The 20,401-nt window shown below is 47.8% G+C and overlaps 1 protein-coding gene across 6 annotated transcripts in view; it reads left to right on the top strand.

Moving 5' to 3' along the window:
* The first annotated feature begins 3,797 nt into the window (after positions 1-3,797).
* The window catches only part of LOC123746829 (3'-5' exoribonuclease 1), a 40,554-nt gene continuing 23,950 nt past the window's right edge, over positions 3,798-20,401 (top strand). For 3 of the 6 annotated variants that reach the window (XR_011226105.1, XR_011226106.1, XM_045728619.2), the window contains exons 1-5: positions 3,988-4,082; positions 5,349-5,772; positions 7,530-7,644; positions 8,247-8,445; positions 18,222-18,360. Coding sequence is in view for 4 of the 6 variants with exons in the window: in XM_045728619.2 (XP_045584575.1) it covers positions 5,416-5,772; positions 7,530-7,644; positions 8,247-8,445; positions 18,222-18,360 (810 nt within the window). In the remaining 2 variants the exon portion in view is untranslated. Of the gene's footprint in view, positions 3,817-3,854; positions 4,083-5,348; positions 5,773-7,529; positions 7,645-8,246; positions 8,446-18,221; positions 18,361-20,401 lie in introns of those variants that run through there. The other 3 variants (XM_069319617.1, XM_045728617.2, XM_045728618.2) reach the window with 3 other exon arrangements.

The following is a 20,401-nucleotide window of genomic DNA, read 5'->3' as shown; positions in this document are numbered from 1 at the left end:
GTCTCGACAATTACGTCCGAAACCCCTCTGGCCCAGATCTGGAAGCGTATCCGCAAGATAGCGGGTAAGTTCGTTCCCGATGTTTCACCGGTCCTTCACCTCCATGATACTCTTGTGGCGGACCCGTTGCAGGTCGCTTCCGAACTGAGTTCCCACTTTTCTTCTGTTAGCTCTGGTCTTCATCTTCCCCAATCTTTCCTTCTTCGTAAACCTGTCCTTGAGTCTCGTCCTTTAGATTTCTGCACTCATCTTCAGCTTCCCTATAATGATCCCTTCTCTCTCTCTGAACTTCGTTCTGCCCTGGCCCTCTGCGGTTCTACGGCGGCGGGCTCCGATGGTATTCATTATGAGATGCTTCGCCATCTCCCTCCGAGCACGTCTCAGTATTTACTGAGTCTGTATAATCGGATCTGGGAGTCGTCGTCAGTCCCTGAGGACTGGCTCGATGCCGTTGTCCTCCCTGTTCGCAAACCGGGGTCTCTGGGTACTTCCCCTAAGGACTTTCGCCCTATTGCTCTCACAAGTTGTGTCTGCAAACTCTTTGAACGTATGGTTAACGTTCGTCTGATGTGGTTCCTGGAACACCATCACCTCCTCTCCCCTTCTCAATTTGGTTTCCGCAAGTGCCGCAGCACGACAGATGTCCTGGTGAACTTGGAGGTCTATATTCGTACTGCTTTTGCTGCGAAGACCTCCGTTGTTGCCGTCCTTTTTGACCTAGAAAAGGCTTACGACACCACTTGGCGTTATCATATCCTATCTCAACTTCATTCTTTTGGCCTTCGTGGTCATCTCCCTCTCTTTCTCCGCAGCTTCCTCTCTCGTCGTTCCCTTAGAGTGAGGCTTGGTACCGCTCTCTCTCCCTCTTTTCAGCAATACGAAGGTGTGCCCCAGGGTAGTGTTCTGAGCACTACTCTTTTTCTGGTTGCCCTCAATGGTCTTCTTTCCTCTCTTCCTTCTGGTGTCTTCTCCGCTCTCTATGTCGATGATCTTACCCTTTGTTGTCAGGGTGATGATTCGCCTCTCCTTCAACGCCGGCTTCAACTTGCGATTGATGCCGTGTCGTCTTGGGCCACAGGTCATGGCTTCAAGTTCTCTACTTCTAAGACTTGTGCCATGACTTTTACGCGGAAACGGGTTGTTCTTCGTCCCTCTTTGTCTCTTTATGGTCATCCCCTTGAATACAAAGATTCCGCGAAGCTTTTGGGGTTATTCCTTGACACTCGTTTGTCTTGGTCTCCCCATATCTCTTACCTCCGTGTTGAGTGCTCTAAGTCCCTTACCCTCCTTCGGGTCTTGTCCCATACTTCTTGGGGGGCAGATAGGCGCACTCTCCTTGCTTTACATTCCTCTCTCGTCCTGTCTAAGCTCGATTATGGTTGCCCTGCTTACTCGTCTGCTTCTCCTTCTACTCTTCGCCGTCTTGATGCTTTGCACCATACTGGGTTGCGCCTCAGTTCTGGTGCCTTTCGTTCGACTCCCGTCCTTAGCTTGTATGTTGACACTGGCTTCCTGTCTCTCCAGGACCGCCGTGATCGCTACTGTCTTCGCTATCTTGCGCGGTCCTTGCAACATCCTTCCTCTCGCCTCTGTCGTGCTTTAACTTTTACCCCTCCTGCGGTTCCTGTTCCTCTTCACCACCTCCCTCTTTCTGTCCGGTTATCTCGCCTACAGGATTCTCTTTCCGTTCGTATTTCTGATGTTTCTCCTCGTGTTGTTCCTTCTTTGCCCCCGTGGAGGGTCCCTCTTCCGCGGTTTTGTACATCCTTGACTCGTATCACTAAAGCTTTTACCCCTCCTACAGTTCTAAAACGCCTTTTCCTCGAGCACTTTTCTTCTCACTCCCGCTCCGTTTCTGTCTTCACCGATGGGTCTAAGTCAGCGGACGGTGTTGGCTACTCTGTTGTTTTTCCTGATCGCACTTATATGTGTCGCTTGCCTCCGGAGACTAGCATCTTTACAGCGGAACTTTATGCTATTCTCTATGCTCTTCGTCTCCTGCTTTCTCGTTGTCAGTCTTCCTTTGTGGTTGTTGTTGACTCTCGTAGTGCCCTCATGGCTCTCGGGTGCTTTAATCCAGTTCATCCGGTAGTTGTCGAGATCCAGCATTGGCTGTTTCTCGTTCACAGTAAATTTAAGTCGGTTGAGTTTTGTTGGGTTCCCAGCCATATTGGCGTGTCTTTAAATGAGCGTGCGGATGCTGCCGCTAAGGAAGCTGTCCGCTCTTGTCCCATCTCTCGTAAAGGCATTCCGTATTCCGACTTTTACCCGGTTATCCATTCCTCAGTCCTTACCCGTTGGCAGGCTTCTTGGTTGTCTGTTACTGGTAACAAGCTACGTACTCTTAAATGTTGTGTTTCCTCGTGGCCGTCCTCCTTCCACCGTAACCGGCGGTGGGAAACAGCTCTGGCGAGGTTGCGTATTTTTTTGAGATATATACAAGAGTTGTTACATTCTTGTACAGCCACTAGTACGCGTAGCGTTTCGGGCAGGTCCCTGGAATACGATCCCCTGCCGCGAAGAATCGTTGTTACATCCAAGTACTCATTTTACTGTTGAGTTAAACAGAGGCTACAGTTAAGGAATTGCGCCCAGTAAATCCTCCCCGGCCAGGATACGAACCCATGACATAGCGCTCGCGGAACGCCAGGCGAGTGTCTTACCACTACACCACGGAGACTGTTAAATTGGCCTATTGGCCATACTCGCTTAACCCATGGTCACTTGATGGAGCGCCGCCCTGCTCCTTATTGTCTTAGTTGCATTGTCCCTCTTACGGTCGTGCATGTCCTTCTTGAATGTCCTGACTTCCAGGACGAGCGTGTGTCTTGCTTTCCGACCGCCCCTCGCGGTCACCTCTCCCTCGATAGAATTCTTGGTGACTCGGATACTTTTGATATCGTTCGCCTTATGCGTTTTTGTTCTCGTATTGGCATCCTTGGTGATATTTAGCGCCCTCTGATTATTTTGCGTATTTGATGGTGCTACATAGCCTTCCCGGTTTGGTGCCTTCTTTTGATAATTACTTACTTACTTCTCTAGATACACAAACATATACCTAAATCTGTGCAAACCCTCAAAGCCAATAAAAGGACCAGTCTATGAAACTCGCTCACTAATGAGTTAAAAAAAATTGTCACTTACTCTTTATTAAAATAAAATAAAGTACCTAATTTCATCCTACCTTGTGCTTCAAACTCGCACTGTATCTTGTACTACCTACTTCACAAATATTAGCACTAAAAACATCTTAACTAGTACTTCCTCAGTGAATCACCTATAAATTTATTGTTTTTGTTTATATAAAACCTTGATACAATGTACCTTTTCATCTTGCCTGATATGTTTCATTAATTAAGGACTTGCCGGAAACGCTATGCGTGTTAGTGGCTTTGCAAATAATTAAAATAAATGTGAATCTTATTTAATCACGCAATGCAATTATACGTTATTCATAAAGATTATTATAACTTGAATTCTAATGCTTGTAAGAGAACAGTTGTGTACGCCAGCTAGCGCACAAATACATGGGCGCCCAAAATACTTTTTAAATACAAAAGACATATACAGGCAAGAGTGTGGCTTCTGACTTCGTTTTTATTCATTAATATCATACATTAGGCACTGAGCTTCAATACGTATTATTATATAAAAGTATAATTATCACATAATAAATGTAATAGGAGTTTACCCCAAAAAACTGACTAGTCTTTTGTACGTTTGATAATGTTCGTGGGCATTAAGACGTGTTGTTTACGCTGGCGGGCGTCGTTGTTACTAAGTCCGGATTATGTCCATCACATCACTTAACTTCATGTAATACCAATATGCCTGTTAAATAGAAGATTTTAACTGTTAAGAGCATTATATTAATGTTTTAATATTGATCAATTTTATATATATACGAAACGTAAAAGTTTTGTGCTGAAATGGAGTCAAATATGTGATAGATGTATAGCAAGTGTTTAGTATAGTTTCAGACGGTAGCGACCAGTCTTCAGTAAGTCTTATGGCATTCTTCTGTTATTACATGTGCGTCTTATATTCCTGAGTGTGTGGGTCTTGTGGTGGTGTTTGAGTAGGTGGGTAATGCTTAGGACGAGTCGTGGTAATAACCAGTAGCTTCGGGGTCTGCCATTTTTGGTTTTATCCTTGACAGTAACAATACGTTACATATTCAATATACACTATACCCTGAGCAAGCACTATTCATACATTGTATTGTTTATTTAATAAAGATTTACCACCAAAGAGGCTAATGTACCACTTATTCAGTAATGTTACTCAGGCTTTGTCATTGGTCCTTTATTGTACTAGGTTGGTTGGCTTCTGTTAAATTTAACCTTAAAATACGTTATCAAATATTCGCCCAGAGTTACGAGTTATTGTTAATTTGCATTATTTTTATTTTTAGTTCATATAACAGGAAAATTGCACCATCTATAATACCCGGAATGTTAGGCTTAGGTTTGCTGCAGAAGGCAATATCGAGCGCCTCGAGTGGCCAAGCATAGGCTGTGATATGAGCCCCATGCATTATTAGAGCCCCTGTTATCTTGAGGCTATCGTGAGAGGATTTCGGGGCTTAGCATCCCCATGGCCCGGTCCTCAACCAGGCCTCCTTTTTGTTACACCCCTCCCATGAAGCAGCCCATAACAGCTGTCTTAACTCTCAGGTACCTATTTATTGCTAGGTGAACAGGAGCATCAGGGTGAAATAAACTTTTTTGCCCATTTGTCTCCGCCTCCACCGGGGATCGAACCCAGAACCTCAAGACTACGAATCCGAATAGCTGTCCATTCAGCTGTCAAGCGCCCTGTTAGATTAAGGACCTGCTCGAAACGCTATGCGTGCTAGTGGCTTTACAAAAATGTAAAAACATCAATGCTATGTCTTAAATAAAACTAAGCATTAAACCTCACATGAAAAATTCCTTAACCCCTGCACTGCGCACATGTTAAATTCAACACTCCTGTGGTGTGCCGAGAGAAAAAAATTGCACTGAAATTTTTTTTTTTATTAATTATTTGGCACCAATGACTTGATATTATTTGCCAAAGAACTTATTGGTATAAATTATTTATCAGTCAAATCCCCACCCTTATCACCAGCACCCCTAACCTCCACCATCAATTTCAGTACTGTTTATTAGTTTATTTTGATAATTTATTTGGTTAATTTTTAAATGACAGCAGCACAGTTTACATAATTCAATGTGCATACTGCACTATTGATTTCATTTATTCACTTAGTATTTATCTGCATATTTGAATCTGCACTTTTATATTTTTTATTATTGCTAATGTACTTTGTGGCCTCAGGTAAATTGTGTGTTTTAAATTTTTAGGTAAAATTTGATTGTGAATACTGCTTCAGAAGACTGGTGAACCCATTATTGCTGTACGAGGAAGCTGATGACTATGGAAACTTTGAGTAACAAAAGTGATGTATCTGAAGATCTTCAACTTGAGCGCAGTAAGCCAGGTGCATCCACAGGCGGAACTCCATCTGTGGAACATGAGGTAAACAACTGCAGTCAGAACCTCAACTCAACCATGGAAGAATCAGTGTGTGGTAGAACTGGAATTGTTGCAGACAATTCTTTTTCTCCAAAACCTGAGTCCAGTGCTGAAGATTTGACGTCATCAGAGATGACGTTAAATCATTTGTCTCTGAATGCAAAATCCTTTGGCTGCAGTGATGAGCAGGAATCTTCTGAACCATTAAACAGCAAAACTGACTCTGGTTCTGACAGTGCAGAAGACAAAGAGGTATGTTGTGAGTGATCATTCATTATCATCACCATTTTTTATTTTCATGGGATGTAGAGGCATGTGCCCTGAGAAAAAGGGGAATAATAAAGTTAAAACGGTAATGATGTTAATTAAAATAAACATCATTATTTATTCATTTATTTAATTTGTGTTTTGAAGCATGGTATAAAAACAATCCCTATCACACTCCAGCAATTATCCATGATAGTATCCTACCATTTCATAAAGCAAGATGTGCCATGCAGTCTCAAAAATTTGATTTAATAATTTCTAGGCTGTCTGAATTAGTGGGGAATCTGGATTTTCTGGTGGAGCCTCGTCGGCTCCCTAAAGCTATCCGAACTGAAATGTGCTATATTAGAATTACATGCCAAAATGAATTACTGGCAAAATAAGTAGATGGATCTTTAACTTCTTAATAAACAGAATCCAGAGTGTAATAATCGACAAAGTAAAATCTGGATCATCCATGATGAAATGCTCAGTCCCCCAATGTACCCTGCTTGCTCCAGTACTTTTTCTCACCCTCAGTATCAGACATAGTCAAAGATTTACCTGAATTTACCTGAGGACCACTGACACTAGTGGCCTTAACAAAGACAGGAAGCCAGTGACGTGTTGAAGGTCCTCCCATTTGCCTTGATAATCTTTTACCAGTTGGATTTTGAGAGTCAACAGAGTCTTGGCATTTACGGCTTAGGCGGGTAGGCAGTTCTGTGGGTTCATAACCCTGTGGGTGAAAAAGCATCTTCTGTTCTCAGTCCCACATAGTGGCTTCACGAGCTTGAAACCGTTGCTCCTTGTTTGTATTACATTTGACCTTTGAAGTAATTGTACGGATCAACAACAATTGTCCAACAACAGCCAGATTACCCAGGGCTGAGTTATCCAGGGATCCCAACACAATGGTTGTACTCTTCAAGTCACTTGTGTTGTCCCGTCTTGAGTACTGCTCAGTACTCACTTTCCCCATCAGAGCAGTAGAGATTGCTGAAATAGAGGGAATACAGAAAACATATACAGCACGCATAGACGCGATAAAGCATCTAAATTATTGGGATCGTCTCAAAACCCTCCAAATATACTCACTAGAAAGGAGACGAGAGAGATACCAAATAATATACACATGGAAAATACTGGAGGGCCAGGTCCCAAATCTTCACAGTAAAATAACAACATACTGGAGTGAACGATATGGAAGAAAATGCAGAATAGAACCAGTGAAGAGCAGAGGTGCCATAGGTACAATCAGAGAACACTGTATAAACATCAGAGGTCTGCAGTTGTTCAATGCCCTCCCACCGACTATAAGAAATATTGCCGGAACAACTGTGGACATCTTGAAGAGAAAACTAGAATGTTTTCTGAAAAACGTTCTGGACCAACCGGGCTGTGGTGGGTATGTGGCTCTGCGGGCCGCTCCAAGCAACAACCTGGTGGACCAAACTCTCACAAAGTCAAGCCTGGCCTCAGGCCGGGCTTGGGGAGTAGAAGAACTCCCAGAATCCTATCAAGCAGGTATCAAGCAGGTACCCAAAGGTCCAGGTTAATGGGGTTTGAATTAGCAAAGTTTTACAGTATATATATATATACCTTGTAGGCCAGGAAACATTATCCTTATTATTATTAACTCTGCCAATACTATCCCCCACATTTTCAAGAATTTTATTGTAATTATGCCAAAATAATGGTTAAGCAATTCATATTTGTGTTTTCACCTATGTCTGTATGCTGATTTGTTGGTTTACTTTCAGAACAATGCTGCAGAGTTGGCAGATAAGGAACCATCACTGTATGATAATCCCATTTTTCGTGAATTGTCCAGAATTAATGGAGAGATAAACAAATTAAGGATTGACCAATTAAAATGTAAGAAGCAAGATTGTTTTAAATTATTGTTTTGGCTATTTATATTCCCATATTTCTTATTCTATCTTATTTGGAGTGCCCGGTGCACTATATATTTAATATAACATGAATAAACCAATCCCACATATAAAAAAAGGGAAGTGATGATGATGTGGCCCATCCAGGACCCTTATCAACTTACTGTTGCAGTTTTACAAGGGTCCACGATAGGCTGAAAGTTGTCACTTTCTTTTCATGCGTGTGGGTTAGGTTATATATTTTCAGCCACGCTATTGTGAATTAATCTCTGCATAAAACCTGAATTTCTAGAAATTTGTGCAGCCTTTGAAACTTTACATGACCAGTAGATTCACAGGCTAGGTTGGCTCAAACCCACTTTGAACACATTGCTTACATAACATTTATGAAGCAAATCATAGAGTAACATAATTGTAGTATCAATGGAATGCTTCAATGTAGGTTAGACACATATGAGTTTGGTTGGGTATAAATTGGAGCCGCCTGAAATGAGGACAAAAGAACTTGTGGTTTTCTCTTCATATATTATTATGCTATGGTCTTATCTTCTCTATCATCATTCATGTATTATATTATCATTCCAGCGAGGCTTAGAGCCTTTGGACTTGATACTTATGGCAAGAAGACTGTCTTACAGAAGAGATTGAAGACATACTACAGGAATAAAAAGTTTGGGGAAGAAAGCCTTGACAATCCAGACATTTTACAGAACCGGTACTATGAGTACTATGTGGTAATAGACTTCGAGGCTACTTGTGATGAAGCAGATCCTCATAAATATCGGTAAGCAATATTTTGTATAATTTTAGTTAAATGTGCATTTAGTTTCATTTTTGTTTAATAAGTTTTCTTTATATTTTAGTTAATGCAAATTAAAATTTAAATAGCATGAAAAATAATAAGCTTGTAAATTAATCTACAGTACAATAAAATGCCATTAACTCTTAATGGTTCCATTGTCACATGTTTATTTCTTAGGCTTTGGCAGTTACTGTTATTTGACTGAGTTTTTGTTGTCATTTACATGTTTAGAGAAGACATATTAAAGAAGATGGCAGGTAAAGCCGAATATTTATGAACGTCATGGGCCGTGGGTAGATCACAGGATGGCTAGACTAGATAACACCACAGACAATCTGAGAAATGTGAGTCCCTGGAACAGGGAACCAAGGAAACAGAATCAACCAACAAGGCTTCCACTGAGAACTAATGGCATGCAGATAGCAGCAAAGAGCTGCCCCTGGACACAACAACCAGTGCATCTTCAGCTGAACCAACCAAGCATCAGTTACCAAAGGACTCCAATGGAAGCCTACCGGCTCATTCACCGGAAAAGGAGGAGGCTGCAGACAAACTGCCCGTCCAGCTCAAATGAACAGACCCTTCTCTAGAGAAGAGCCTTAGCTCCTCAATGTTATATCCGGATACAAGAGCCAACAAAGATACCCCTTAACCCTTCAAATGGTGTGAGTGTCAATCAGGGAAGAGAACTTCCCTGATTGACACACGTAGAAAGTAGAAACTGTGTGAAACACGTAGGGGAATCATGTTTGTTTCGACCTCAGCAAGGGGCTTGTGAATTTCATTGAATGCAAAAAAAAATAGTCAATCAGGTACCGAGTCAGAAAAAGCAAATGTTTTCACAAAAGTGAATAGGAGCGTTGACGGTTAACTCGGTTATATTATTTTATTTGTTTGTGATTCATTTGCCAAATAGCCATTTGTTTTTTTATTATCTTGATTAATAGCTGTAAAAAATTTATTGAATCAACCTGTTTTGCACAATACAAAATAAAATTATTACAGCAGAGTCTATATACACCAAGAAAGAATTAAAATGGTTAATCACAAGATGTTGGAGTATCAATATAAATCTGTTCAATTTCATAAGTGGTTATCAAGTGATTTTTGTTGTACCTACCTTTCTGTGGGGAGCCCCTTTGGCTCCCTGGAGCTATCGGGCTAATGTGCAATATATTAGACTATTAGACTAGGTCAGTAGTCAGTGGAATTCATTCTACCAGGGACCATGAGCCAGAACCTGGCCTCCCTCAGAGAGGCACAGGAAGCAATGACTCCTGGAAAACCCTGTGGTTGGGGTTTTTCCTAATCTACCATTGACTGGGGTCAGGCACCCATAAAGGTAGGCATAACACAACAGACTCAATATGGTAAGAAAATTGCAACCGAAAACCGAACAGAGAGGCAGAACTCCCCCCCCCCCCCAAGCAAACAAGCAAACGTCCTACTACACTGCTCTTGCATGCAGCCCCCCTTTCCCCTCTGCCCGGGGGGCAGACCCACCTCGCCGGCTGCCCAACCTCAGTTCGTTGGTTAATGCAGTCTGGGGTGGACGTTATCTCTGGCCTTGGTTCACTGGCAGTGTTTTGCCTTGGTGGTGTTCTCTGTAAAGTCTTCCCTAAGTGGGCTTCCCTTAAGTACCCCTGTGAGTACTACCCCAGGGTGTCAGGGTTGCCTTCCCTGGTGCTTTCAGGATGCCATTTCCGTAGGGGTTTTTGCTTCTCAGCATTTACACTAGGTCCAGCCCTCCGCTAGGTCCCTGTGATTGTAAACGTCGCAGAGGTTTCAGTGTTTTGATCCCCCTCTTGTTAGTTTTGGGTCTTACCAGTAATCAACACCTTGCCCAGGCTTCCAGTAGCTGTCAGCCTATGGGCCCTGGCAAACCCTGTTGGGGCTTGGTGGACCTATGGATGCATCTAACGAGTTCCAGCTCGCCTCATGCGAGTTTGATGGTTGCTATGTGTCCTTGTCTTAGGGTGACAGTTACCGTTTTTGTCTCCGTCATGCTACCTGCTGGGTCACAGACACCTTTGACCCGGAGTCCTGCGAGACGTGTTATCCAATTTACCCATTCTGATTTACCCATTTACTGAACTAATGAATTTACCCGTGACAGAGATATTCGGGTACAGGCGGCATCTGCATTGCATGATAGGTTTTGGTTGCTGCAACACGCTACGTTGGTTGCCCACCCGGATGCCCCAAGGCTGCCTCGTTTTGGTTTTAGGGACTCAGACATGGGTGCAGAAAATAACATGATGTTTAACAGTGATAAATTCCAGGTACTCAGGTGCGATAAAAATGAGGACCTTAAACATAATACAGGGTACAAAACACAATCAAATGTGCCCATAGTAGGAAAGCAGCATGTAAAGGATTTGGGAATAATGATGTCTGACGACCTAACGTTTAGGGAGCATAACCAAAGCAAATATTGCGTCAGCCAGAAAAATGATCGGATGGATTACGAGAACTTTCAAATCCAGGGATCCCATCACAATGGTTGTACTATACAAATCACTTGTACTGTCCCATCTTGAGTACTGCTCAGTACTCACTTCCCCCTTCAGAGTAGGAGAGATTGCTGAAATAGAGGGAATACAGAGAACATATACGGCATACATAGACGCAATAAAGCACCTAAACTATTGGGATCGTCTCAAAGCTCTCTAAATGTACTCACTAGAAAGAAGACAAGAGAGATATCAAATAATATACACGTGGAAGATACCGGAGAGCCAAGTACCAAATCTACACAGTAAAATAACAACGTACCAGAGTGAATGATATGGAAGAAAATGCAGAATAGAACCAGTGAAGAGCAGAGGTGCCATAGTCACAATCAGAGAACAATGTATAAACATCAGAGGTCCACGGTTGTTCAACACCCTCCCAACGAGCATAAGAAATATTGTTGGAATAACCGTGGACATCTTTAAGAGGAAACTAGATTGTTTCCTCCAAGGAGTGTCGAACCAACCAGGCTGTGGTGGGTATGTGGGCCTGTGGGCCGCTCCAAGCAACAGCCTGGTGGACCAAACTCTCACAAGTCAAGATTGAGGAGTAGAAGAACTCCCAGAACCCCATCAAGCAGGTATCAACCAGCTCCAGGGAGCCTCCGTGGCTGACCCAGAAAATGGCGTTTCATACATTAACGCTGTTTTCTGGGGGGAGCCCCGTCGGCTCCCCGGAGCTATCCCAGGCTGATATGCTAATGTCAGACTTTGGCATCAGTCATGTGTATGGAGTTCTTAGGCCTACCGGGGACCACGGCCAGAACCGGGCCCCCTCAGAGAGGCAAGGGGAGCAATGGCCTATAGAAGCCCCCGTGTAGTTGGAAGCATTCTATGTCTGCCATCGACCGGAACAGGCACCCAGAAAGGTAAGCGCCCCAAAACAAACCCCTATTCTGGTTAAAATTGCTACCTAAAACCGAACTAGTGGATAGAACTCCCCAACCGAAAACAAGCAAACTAGTGTGACGTCACACACTGCCGCGCCGCTGTCTGCGCAGCTCCCCCCTCCCCGGGAGGGGGAAGGGGGAGCCCCAGACCCCCCGCGCCGGCTACCCACACCTCAGTTCTTGAGGCTGATGCTATAGACGATGGTCGTGTGCTCTGGCTCCGGTGTCGCTACTGCACTGTGCTTTGCGTGTGGTGTTAGTTTTGTGGGTGCGAGAGCCAGGAGTTATCTTCAGTACTCGGGCTGCATGCGCCTAGGGCTGCCTTCCCTAGGTGCCCTGTAAGTACTGCCCTTGGGGCTTGGGGCCACCTTCCACAGGCTCCTCGGGGTCTGCCTCTGCTGGTCCGTTTTACCTTTCGGTTTTTCGGCCGCCTGTTGGGCTCTTGGGTGTTCTGTTCTCCCTTGTTACCGGCAGGTAAGAGGCAGTTTGCACTGGTAGGGGCGCAGGGTGCTGCTCAGCTTGTATTTCCCGACATCGCGGCCGGCTCTGTTCCTTGGGGTTCGCTGTCCTCTTGCGGGGTTTTGTTTTTCTTTTTGTTTTTGCCTGGTGGGGGGGTTCTGTCATTTTATTCAGTTTGTTTTTGCCCTTCCACTGTTCTCCTCGGTGGCGCCCCCTGCTAGGTCCCCGTGAGTGTACACGTCCCTGGGGTTCAGCTTTAGAAGTTTGCTTGGTAGTTTTGGGCGCCGGTTTGCAGCACCCTGCCTGGGACTACCTGAGCGCGAGTCCTCTTAAAGTAAACGCTCAGGACCCTGGGAATCCCCTAGGGGGCGCGTGGGTCCGATGGATGTGACCCCGGAGTCCCCACTCGCTGTGTGCGAGTTTGAGGGTTGCTCGGTCCCCTTGTCTCAGGGTGACCCTCATTGTTTTTGCCTCTGCCACGCTGCCTGTTGGGTCGGTGATACTTTCGACCCTGAGTCCTGTGAGTGTTGCTGCTTGCTTGTGACTCAATTTACCCAATCCTCTGATGATTCTATTCGGGTACGGGCGGCACGTGCGTTGCAGTCTAGGTTTCGTCTGTTGCAACGCGCTCGGTTGGTTGCTTCCCCGGATGCCCCGGGGCTGCCCCGCTTTGCTTTTCGAGACCCGGACTTGGGGGTGGGGGTCGCTTCGATCCTGGTTCAGTCCGCACCTCCTCGTCCTTCCCTTTCTGTTCGTTCTGGTCCCCCGCCCCTGCTTCCGGCCCCGAAGCGTCTGAGGGTTTCGGGGTCGGAGCAGGGGTTACTTGATCTCGAGACTCGGGCAGCTTCGGGGGTTGCCCCTTCCGGGGGGGCGGCAGAGGCATTCGAGTCTTGTCTCCCGGCCGAAGCTTCAGGGTCTGACCAGTGGGCCCCCCTTCCTCCAGCTTTTCCGGCTGCTCCGTCCTTGTCTTGTGGGGTCGGGGCTTGGGGAGAGGACTCGGCCTCGGGTCCTGTGGTGACGGACCTCGAGGTTGGGGAGGGGCTGACTTGGGGGCCTTGGGCCCCGCTGGACCCCGCCTGGGTTTTTCTTCCCACTGAGCGGGGCTTATTGTTACAAGGAGTGGGGTTTTCTTTTCCCCCCTCTGCGTACGAGTTGGATTTGGTGTCGGCCCCTCCCCGGGTTCGGTTCCGTGTTCCCCCGGGTACGTCGGTTCCGTCCTTCCGGAGGTTTTCGGCTTATCGCATCCAACCTGGTGTGGTGCGAGCGGCCTTTGCAGCTTACCTCCTGCGTGACCCGGATTATGCCTCGGAAATGGATCCGTCCACGTTCAGGTTTGGGACTTCGTTCCCTTTCTGGCTCCGTTACGAGGTTCCGGAGTCGTCCTGGCTAGCAGACTGCCCCTTGTTTGGTCTGGATTCCTGGCATTCCTTCTGTCGTTCCCGCACGCTGGAGTGGCGGGAAGCTTCCACGGTGCTTCAGGTTTTCCTGGGGGGTGAACTTGAGTACCTGAATGAGTGCTTGTTTGCCCCTGCCCTTCCCCGCGATGTGGGCGTTATTCAGCTCCATGTGCAGGTTCCCTCCCTTTCGGCGGCGCTCGTGGCGGAGGACTTGCGCGCCCGGGGCCTTTTGTGTTCGGCCTTGCGGTTCTTTTCCCTCCTGGAGCTGTCTTCGGATTGGCTCGTGGAGGATGTGGGGACGCTTGGGTCCGTCCCGGGGTCCGGCACCTTGTCCTCGGCTGCGCGTTCGTCGGCTGCCTTGTTGAAGCTGTTCACGCCGATTTTGCGGGATGCGGTTTCCCTGTTCTATGCTTCCCGTCTCGCGTGTCGGCAGGCGGTGCTGGGTTCCTCCGTGGAATCTGCTTGGGCTCTGGCTCTTAGGCGTTCTTCACCTTTTTGTCCTCTCCTGTTTGGGGAGTCGGCCGTGGCGCAGTTTATTCAGGCTGCGTCGGCGGCTTGTCGTCCGATGTCGGACTTGTTGGTTTTCCGGGGGTCCCGGGGTGGGTCTTCCCGGAAAGGTCGTGCCAGGGCTCGGGGTTCCTCTCGTCGTGGTAGGCCTCTGGTGTCAGGTTTGGGGTTGGCTCCTCCTGCGGACCCTCCCTCGTCTGGTCGGCGCGGTGTTCGCGCTGTGCGGGGTTCTGGGTCTCGTAAGGGTCGCCGGCCCTTTCGCGGTTTGCCCCCTTGACGGGGCGATGGGGGGGCGGCTTGCGCTGTTCGCCCGCGCCTGGTCCCACGATTCGTGGGCCTTTCGGGTCGTGTCTCGCGGCCTGCGGTGGCGTTGGGTGGCCCCTCCCCCCTTTGGGGGGTCGGGGCTGGCAGGGCAGGCTTCTTCCCCTGCGCTCTGTCGAGTCGTCTTGGAGTGGGTACGCTTGGGCGTCGTCGAGACGACGTCGTCCCTCAGATGGGTTTCCCGTCTGTTTCCGGTTCCGAAACGGGACTGCGCGGACCTGCGGTTCATTCTGGACTTGTCCCGTCTGAACCCCTGGGTTCATTGCCCCTCCTTTCGGATGACTACGCTGTCTCAGGTTCGGCTCCTCTTGGAGCCGGGAGCTTGGATGGTGTCCCTGGACCTCCGGGACGCTTATTGGCATGTCCCGATTCATCCGCGGTTCAGGGACTGGCTCGGTTTTGTAGTGGGGCGTCTGAGTTACCGCTTTCGTTGTCTCCCGTTCGGGTTGAACCTGGCACCTCGCGTGTTCACACGCCTTACACGGGTTGTGGTGGCTCGTTTGCGTCTCCTAGGTGTTCGGGTGTTGGCCTACCTCGACGACTGGCTGGTTTGGGCTCCCAGCCAGTCAGCTTGCTTGCTAGCCAGGGATTTGGTTCTTTCCCAGCTCGCCGGGTTCGGGTTCTTGGTGAACTGGAGGAAGTCCCATCTGGTTCCCTCTCAGGTTCGGACTTGGCTGGGTCTCGTGTGGGACTCTCGAACCGCCTCTTTGTCTCTCCCTCCGGAGTCTCTCCTGCGGCTGCGGTCCCGCCTTCGTCTGTTTCTGGAGGGCCCTCGGGTCACCCGGCGGTTGCTCGAGGGGCTGTGCGGGAGCCTGAACTTCGCGATGGTGGTCTACCCGCCGGGTCGGGTTTGGCTTCGACGGCTGTTCTGGTTCCTTCGGGGTTCCCCCTTCCGCCTCTCTCGCGATCGCAGAGTTCGACCCCCGGGGGACTTGCGTCGGTTGCTGCGTCACCGGCTTCCTCTTCGGGTTTTTCGGGGTTCAGTGCCTTGGCGCCTACCCGAGCCCTCGCTCGATGTGTACACGGATGCGTCGTCTCTCGGCTGGGGTTTTGTGACCAGTGCTCACCAGGCCGGCCAGGGGCGTTGGGATCCGTCCTTCCGTCGAGCTCACAGTACGGTGCGGGAGTTCACGGCGGTGTGGTTTGCTCTGGGGAGGATTCGGGTGGCCCGCGGATCGACGATTCGGCTCCATTCGGACTGCTCTCCGGTGGTTCATTGCCTGAACCGCGGGGGTTCGATGCGGTCCTTGTCTCTTTGGGGTTGGTCGCTTCGGGTGACTCGTCTGCTGAGTTCTCGGGGTTTGGCTCTCCTGGCGGTTCACGTACGGGGCGTGTCCAACGTCTTGGCCGACGCCCTGTCTCGCTTCGTTCCCCTCTCCACGGAGATTACGGTCGACGACGAGTTCTTCCGTTGGCTTTGCCAGACGTTCGGGCGCCCCGAAGTGGACCTCTTCGCGTCGGCGTCTTCCCGTTTATGCGGCGCCCTTCCCCGATTGCGAGGCCGTCGGGGTCGATGCCTTTCGGCTAGACTGGTCGAGGTGGGGGTTCCTGTACCTTTTTCCCCCGGTTCGGCTGTTGCTCCAGGTCCTGACTCGCTTAGAGACTTACCGGGGGAGAGTTGTCCTTCTGGCCCCTTGGTGGCCGGCGCAGCCTTGGTTTCAGGCGCTGGTTGCTCGGTGTCCGAACCTGAGGGTTTTCCCGCGGCTCCGCCTCTTTCAGCAGATCGGGCCGGTACGGCACGTAGCTGGTTCGATCTTCTCCTCGAGTCTTCGTGTATGTTTTTTTTGACTCGAGTCTATCATCATCTCTATGGTGATCAGGTGGCCTCCTTGTTGGTGTCCCACCTGAGGGCTTCTTCTCGGCGGCAGTATGAAGTTTCCTGGCGGTCCTTCCGTTTCTTTTTGCGTCTTCGTCGTGTTAGCTCCTTGTCTGTTCGGGTGGTCTTGTCCTTCCTCTCGTGGTTGTTTCAGGACCGTCATCTTATGCCTAACACTGTCGCTTCGTATTGTGCGGCGCTGGCGGAGCTGCTTCAGCTTGCTTTCGGTATCGATGTTACGTCTGCGCCGTTTCGCAAGCTGTCTCGTGCATTGTTTCACCTCCGGCCTGCTCATGCGTCGCCTGAGCCGTCCTGGTCTTTGGACAGAGTGCTCGCTTTCCTTTCATCTCCTCGTTTCGTTGTGGCCCCTTCAGTCCAGGATTGTTTTTCCAAGGCACTTTTCTTGTTGGCTTTGGCCTCTGGGGGTCGGGTAGGGGAGCTTCATGCTCTCCTCCGGCGCAGGGGTTTCTGCTCTTTTGGTCGTAGTGATAGTTTTGTTCGTTTGCAGCCGTCTCCTTCTTTTCTGGCGAAGAATGAGACTGCTGCGTTCCGGAGGGGTCCATGGGTGGTTGATGCTTGGTTGGTCAGGCCGGGGGTGCATCATGTTTTGTGTCCGGTTGCGGCGCTTCGCCGTTATTTGCGCGCCACAGCTTCTGTGTCCGGGGACGCGCTGTGGGTTGATCCGGTTTCCCTTCTTCCCTGTTCGCGGGTTCGGGTCTCTCAGGTCGTCCGCAGGGTTATTAGGTCCAGCCAGCCTGCGGTCTATCCCCGTGCCCATGACGTTCGTAAGTTCGCGGCTCTTGCTGCCGTCTTTGGGAATATGTCTTGGTCTGATATTCGGGCGCGGGGATTTTGGCGGTCGAACAGGGTCCTGGCTGCTCGTTACCTTGTGAATGTCCCTGGGCCTCGTCGGGCCTGTGTTGCTTTGGGTCGGCGGTTGCAGCCAGTTGTCTCGGCTTCGAGTTGAGGGGTGAGCGACGACCGACTCCCGGGTAAGTCCCTCTTTTTTCTGTCTGTGGGTAGTTAGCTCCGGGGAGCCGACAGGGCTCCCCCCAGAAAACCAGCGTTGAATGTAATGAAACGCCATTTTCTGGGTGAGTCCCGGAGGCTCCCCGGCATCCCTCCCTCCCTCCGGTCGGCGGTTTTTCGCGTTTTTGACATCCAGCCTCAAGAACTGAGGTGTGGGTAGCCGGCGCGGGGGGTCTGGGGCTCCCCCTTCCCCCTCCCGGGGAGGGGGGAGCTGCCCAGACAGCGGCGCGGCAGTGTGTGACGTCACACTAGTTTGCTTGTTTTCGGTTGGGGAGTTCTATCCACTAGTTCGGTTTTAGGTAGCAATTTTAACCAGAATAGGGGTTTGTTTTGGGGCGCTTACCTTTCTGGGTGCCTGTTCCGGTCGATGGCAGACATAGAATGCTTCCAACTACACGGGGGCTTCTATAGGCCATTGCTCCCCTTGCCTCTCTGAGGGGGCCCGGTTCTGGCCGTGGTCCCCGGTAGGCCTAAGAACTCCATACACATGACTGATGCCAAAGTCTGACATTAGCATATCAGCCTGGGATAGCTCCGGGGAGCCTCCGGGACTCACCCAGAAAATGGCGTTTCATTACATTCAACACTGGTTTTTTTGTGCTATGGTGACCAAATACCTCAGGGCAATTAATGAAGTTTGGATGTGTATGGGTACTAATGTATGGTTAATTGCTCTAGTTATGTGAAAAAGAGCATAAAAGATAACAGAAACAGGAATTTGGGGTTTGAGTGTTATTAAATGCTAAACAAGTATTGCAGGATTTATATATTCTTGGAACATTGCCCTTTGTAAAGGCATCGAGTAAGTGTTTTCATTTTTTTTCAGTCACGAGATCATCGAATTTCCAGCCATTCTGGTAAACACAAAGAAATGTCAAATCATCAAGGAATTTCACACATATGTTCATCCGACTGTCAACCCAAAATTGACCAACTTCTGCACAGAACTAACTGGAATTACTCAGGTATGAAAGGGTATATATCAAACTCACTTCTCTGCAGAATATAGTACAGTACTTCAATTTTTACAGAATTAGTTACCTTTAGTGTTGAATTGTGATAGCAAAAGTTGTGACTTTATAAAGGTATGGTTTAACGAGTTTAAATATCCTTTATATATATTGCTACACTCCATCCTGATAAGGCAGTGACATCTTAGGGTCTAGGATTTAGGAAACCTTTTCCTTGCCCAATCCTGGCAACACTACTGGTGTGTGATGGAGAGCAAGTTTTTGTATTTTTGTATTTTGTATTTATTTATATATCTTGAGAGGTTATCTTGAGATGATTTCGGGGCTTTTTAGTGTCCCCGCGGCCCGGTCCTCGACCAGGCCTCCACCCCCAGGAAACAGCCCGTGACAGCTGACTAACACCCAGGTGCCTATTTTACTGCTAGGTAACAGGGGCATAGGGTGAAAGAAACTCTGCCCATTGTTTCTCGCCGGCGCCTGGGATCGAACCCAGGACCACAGGATCACAAGTCCAGCGTGCTGTCCGCTCGGCCGACCTTCTATATAGAAGAGTTCTTATATTCTTGTACAGCCACTATCACACATAGCATTTCGGGCAATTCCTTAATCCTAATTTTTCACACAAAACACAACTGGTGTGTGATGGACAGCAATTTTTTTTTTATTTTTTTTTATTTTGTAATTATTTATATATATATACAAGAGTTTTTACATTTTTGTACAGCCACTAGCACACATACCGTTTCGGGCTATTCCCTAATCCAAATTTTTCACACGCACACATCCCCAGGATGCAGCCCATAGCAGCTGCCTAACTTCCAGGTACCTATTTACTGCCAGGTGAACAGGGGCATCAGGGGTGATAGAAACTCTGCCCATTTGTTTCTGCCTCCGCCGGGGATCAAACCTGGACCCTTAGGACAACGAACCCTGAGCACTGTCCACTCAGCCATCAGGTCCCCTGTTTGCACTGGTTATCAAACTGTGGCATTTGGTGAGAATGTACCCACATCAATACTAAAAGAGGGAATGTCTTTTTATCGGTTAATCTGTCCTAAGTTTCTAAGTTAAGGCCAGATGCTTGGGGCTAGTCACTCAAATTTGCAGGGAGTGTGTCTAGGTTACAGGATGGATATAGACTTTTTCCCCTCCCTCCCATCCAGGAAACTTGAAAATCCAAGTAAAAATTATCTACCTCTTGTGATTTAGCGGAGTAGGCTGGAGAAATTGTGGTTTTTCCGAAGAAATGAGACGAAGTGCTGCACGGGAATAACATTGCCAATTTATTTTAATTGTTTCTCACTTTATTTAGTTTTTCGTGATAATTTGTATTGATGTGTTAAACACACACACATACACTGGAGAAGAAATTGTGAGAAGTCCACTTGTGATTGGAGAAATGTCACAAGTGGATTACCACAGTTCTTGCACCAGTGATGTTCATGATCTACCAGTTGGAATACAGAATTATATGAACATGTTTGCTGATGATGCTAAGATACAGTGGGGGCCTCGATTTACGATGGTAATCCTTTCCCAGAGATGTATCGTAAGTCGAAACGATTTTTCCCATAAGAAATAAAGGGAATTTAATTAATCCATTCCCCATCCTCCAAAATATTAACTTACAAATACATTTTATACTGAATAAAAAATTTTCCTTAACTATAATACAGTACATAAGTTTATCTTACCTTTATGGAGGACTCTTGATGGCATATGGAAGATGGTGATGAGGGGGGAGGAGGAAAGGTGTTACTGTTTGGAAGGGGAGTCCCATTCCATTATAACATCAGGCAGTGAGGACATTTCTGGGGTATTCTCCCTCCTACGTTTTGCAGGCATACCACTAGAACCTGGTTGTGGCTCACTGCTTGCTTGTCTTACTTAGAATCTGTCTAAAGACACTTGTTTTTCCTTACGTTTTAATACTAGTCTGTAGTGAGACATCACATTGTCATTGATAGTATATTGATATTTAGTCTTCACATTGACTTTGTGTCAGAGGAGTGAAGCGTTAATCTAGATTACCTTT

The sequence above is a fragment of the Procambarus clarkii genome, chromosome 93 (genome assembly GCF_040958095.1).
Source record: "Procambarus clarkii isolate CNS0578487 chromosome 93, FALCON_Pclarkii_2.0, whole genome shotgun sequence".
In the NCBI taxonomy this organism is placed as follows: domain Eukaryota; kingdom Metazoa; phylum Arthropoda; class Malacostraca; order Decapoda; family Cambaridae; genus Procambarus; species Procambarus clarkii.
This window is presented reverse-complemented; position numbering and strand designations above follow the sequence as displayed.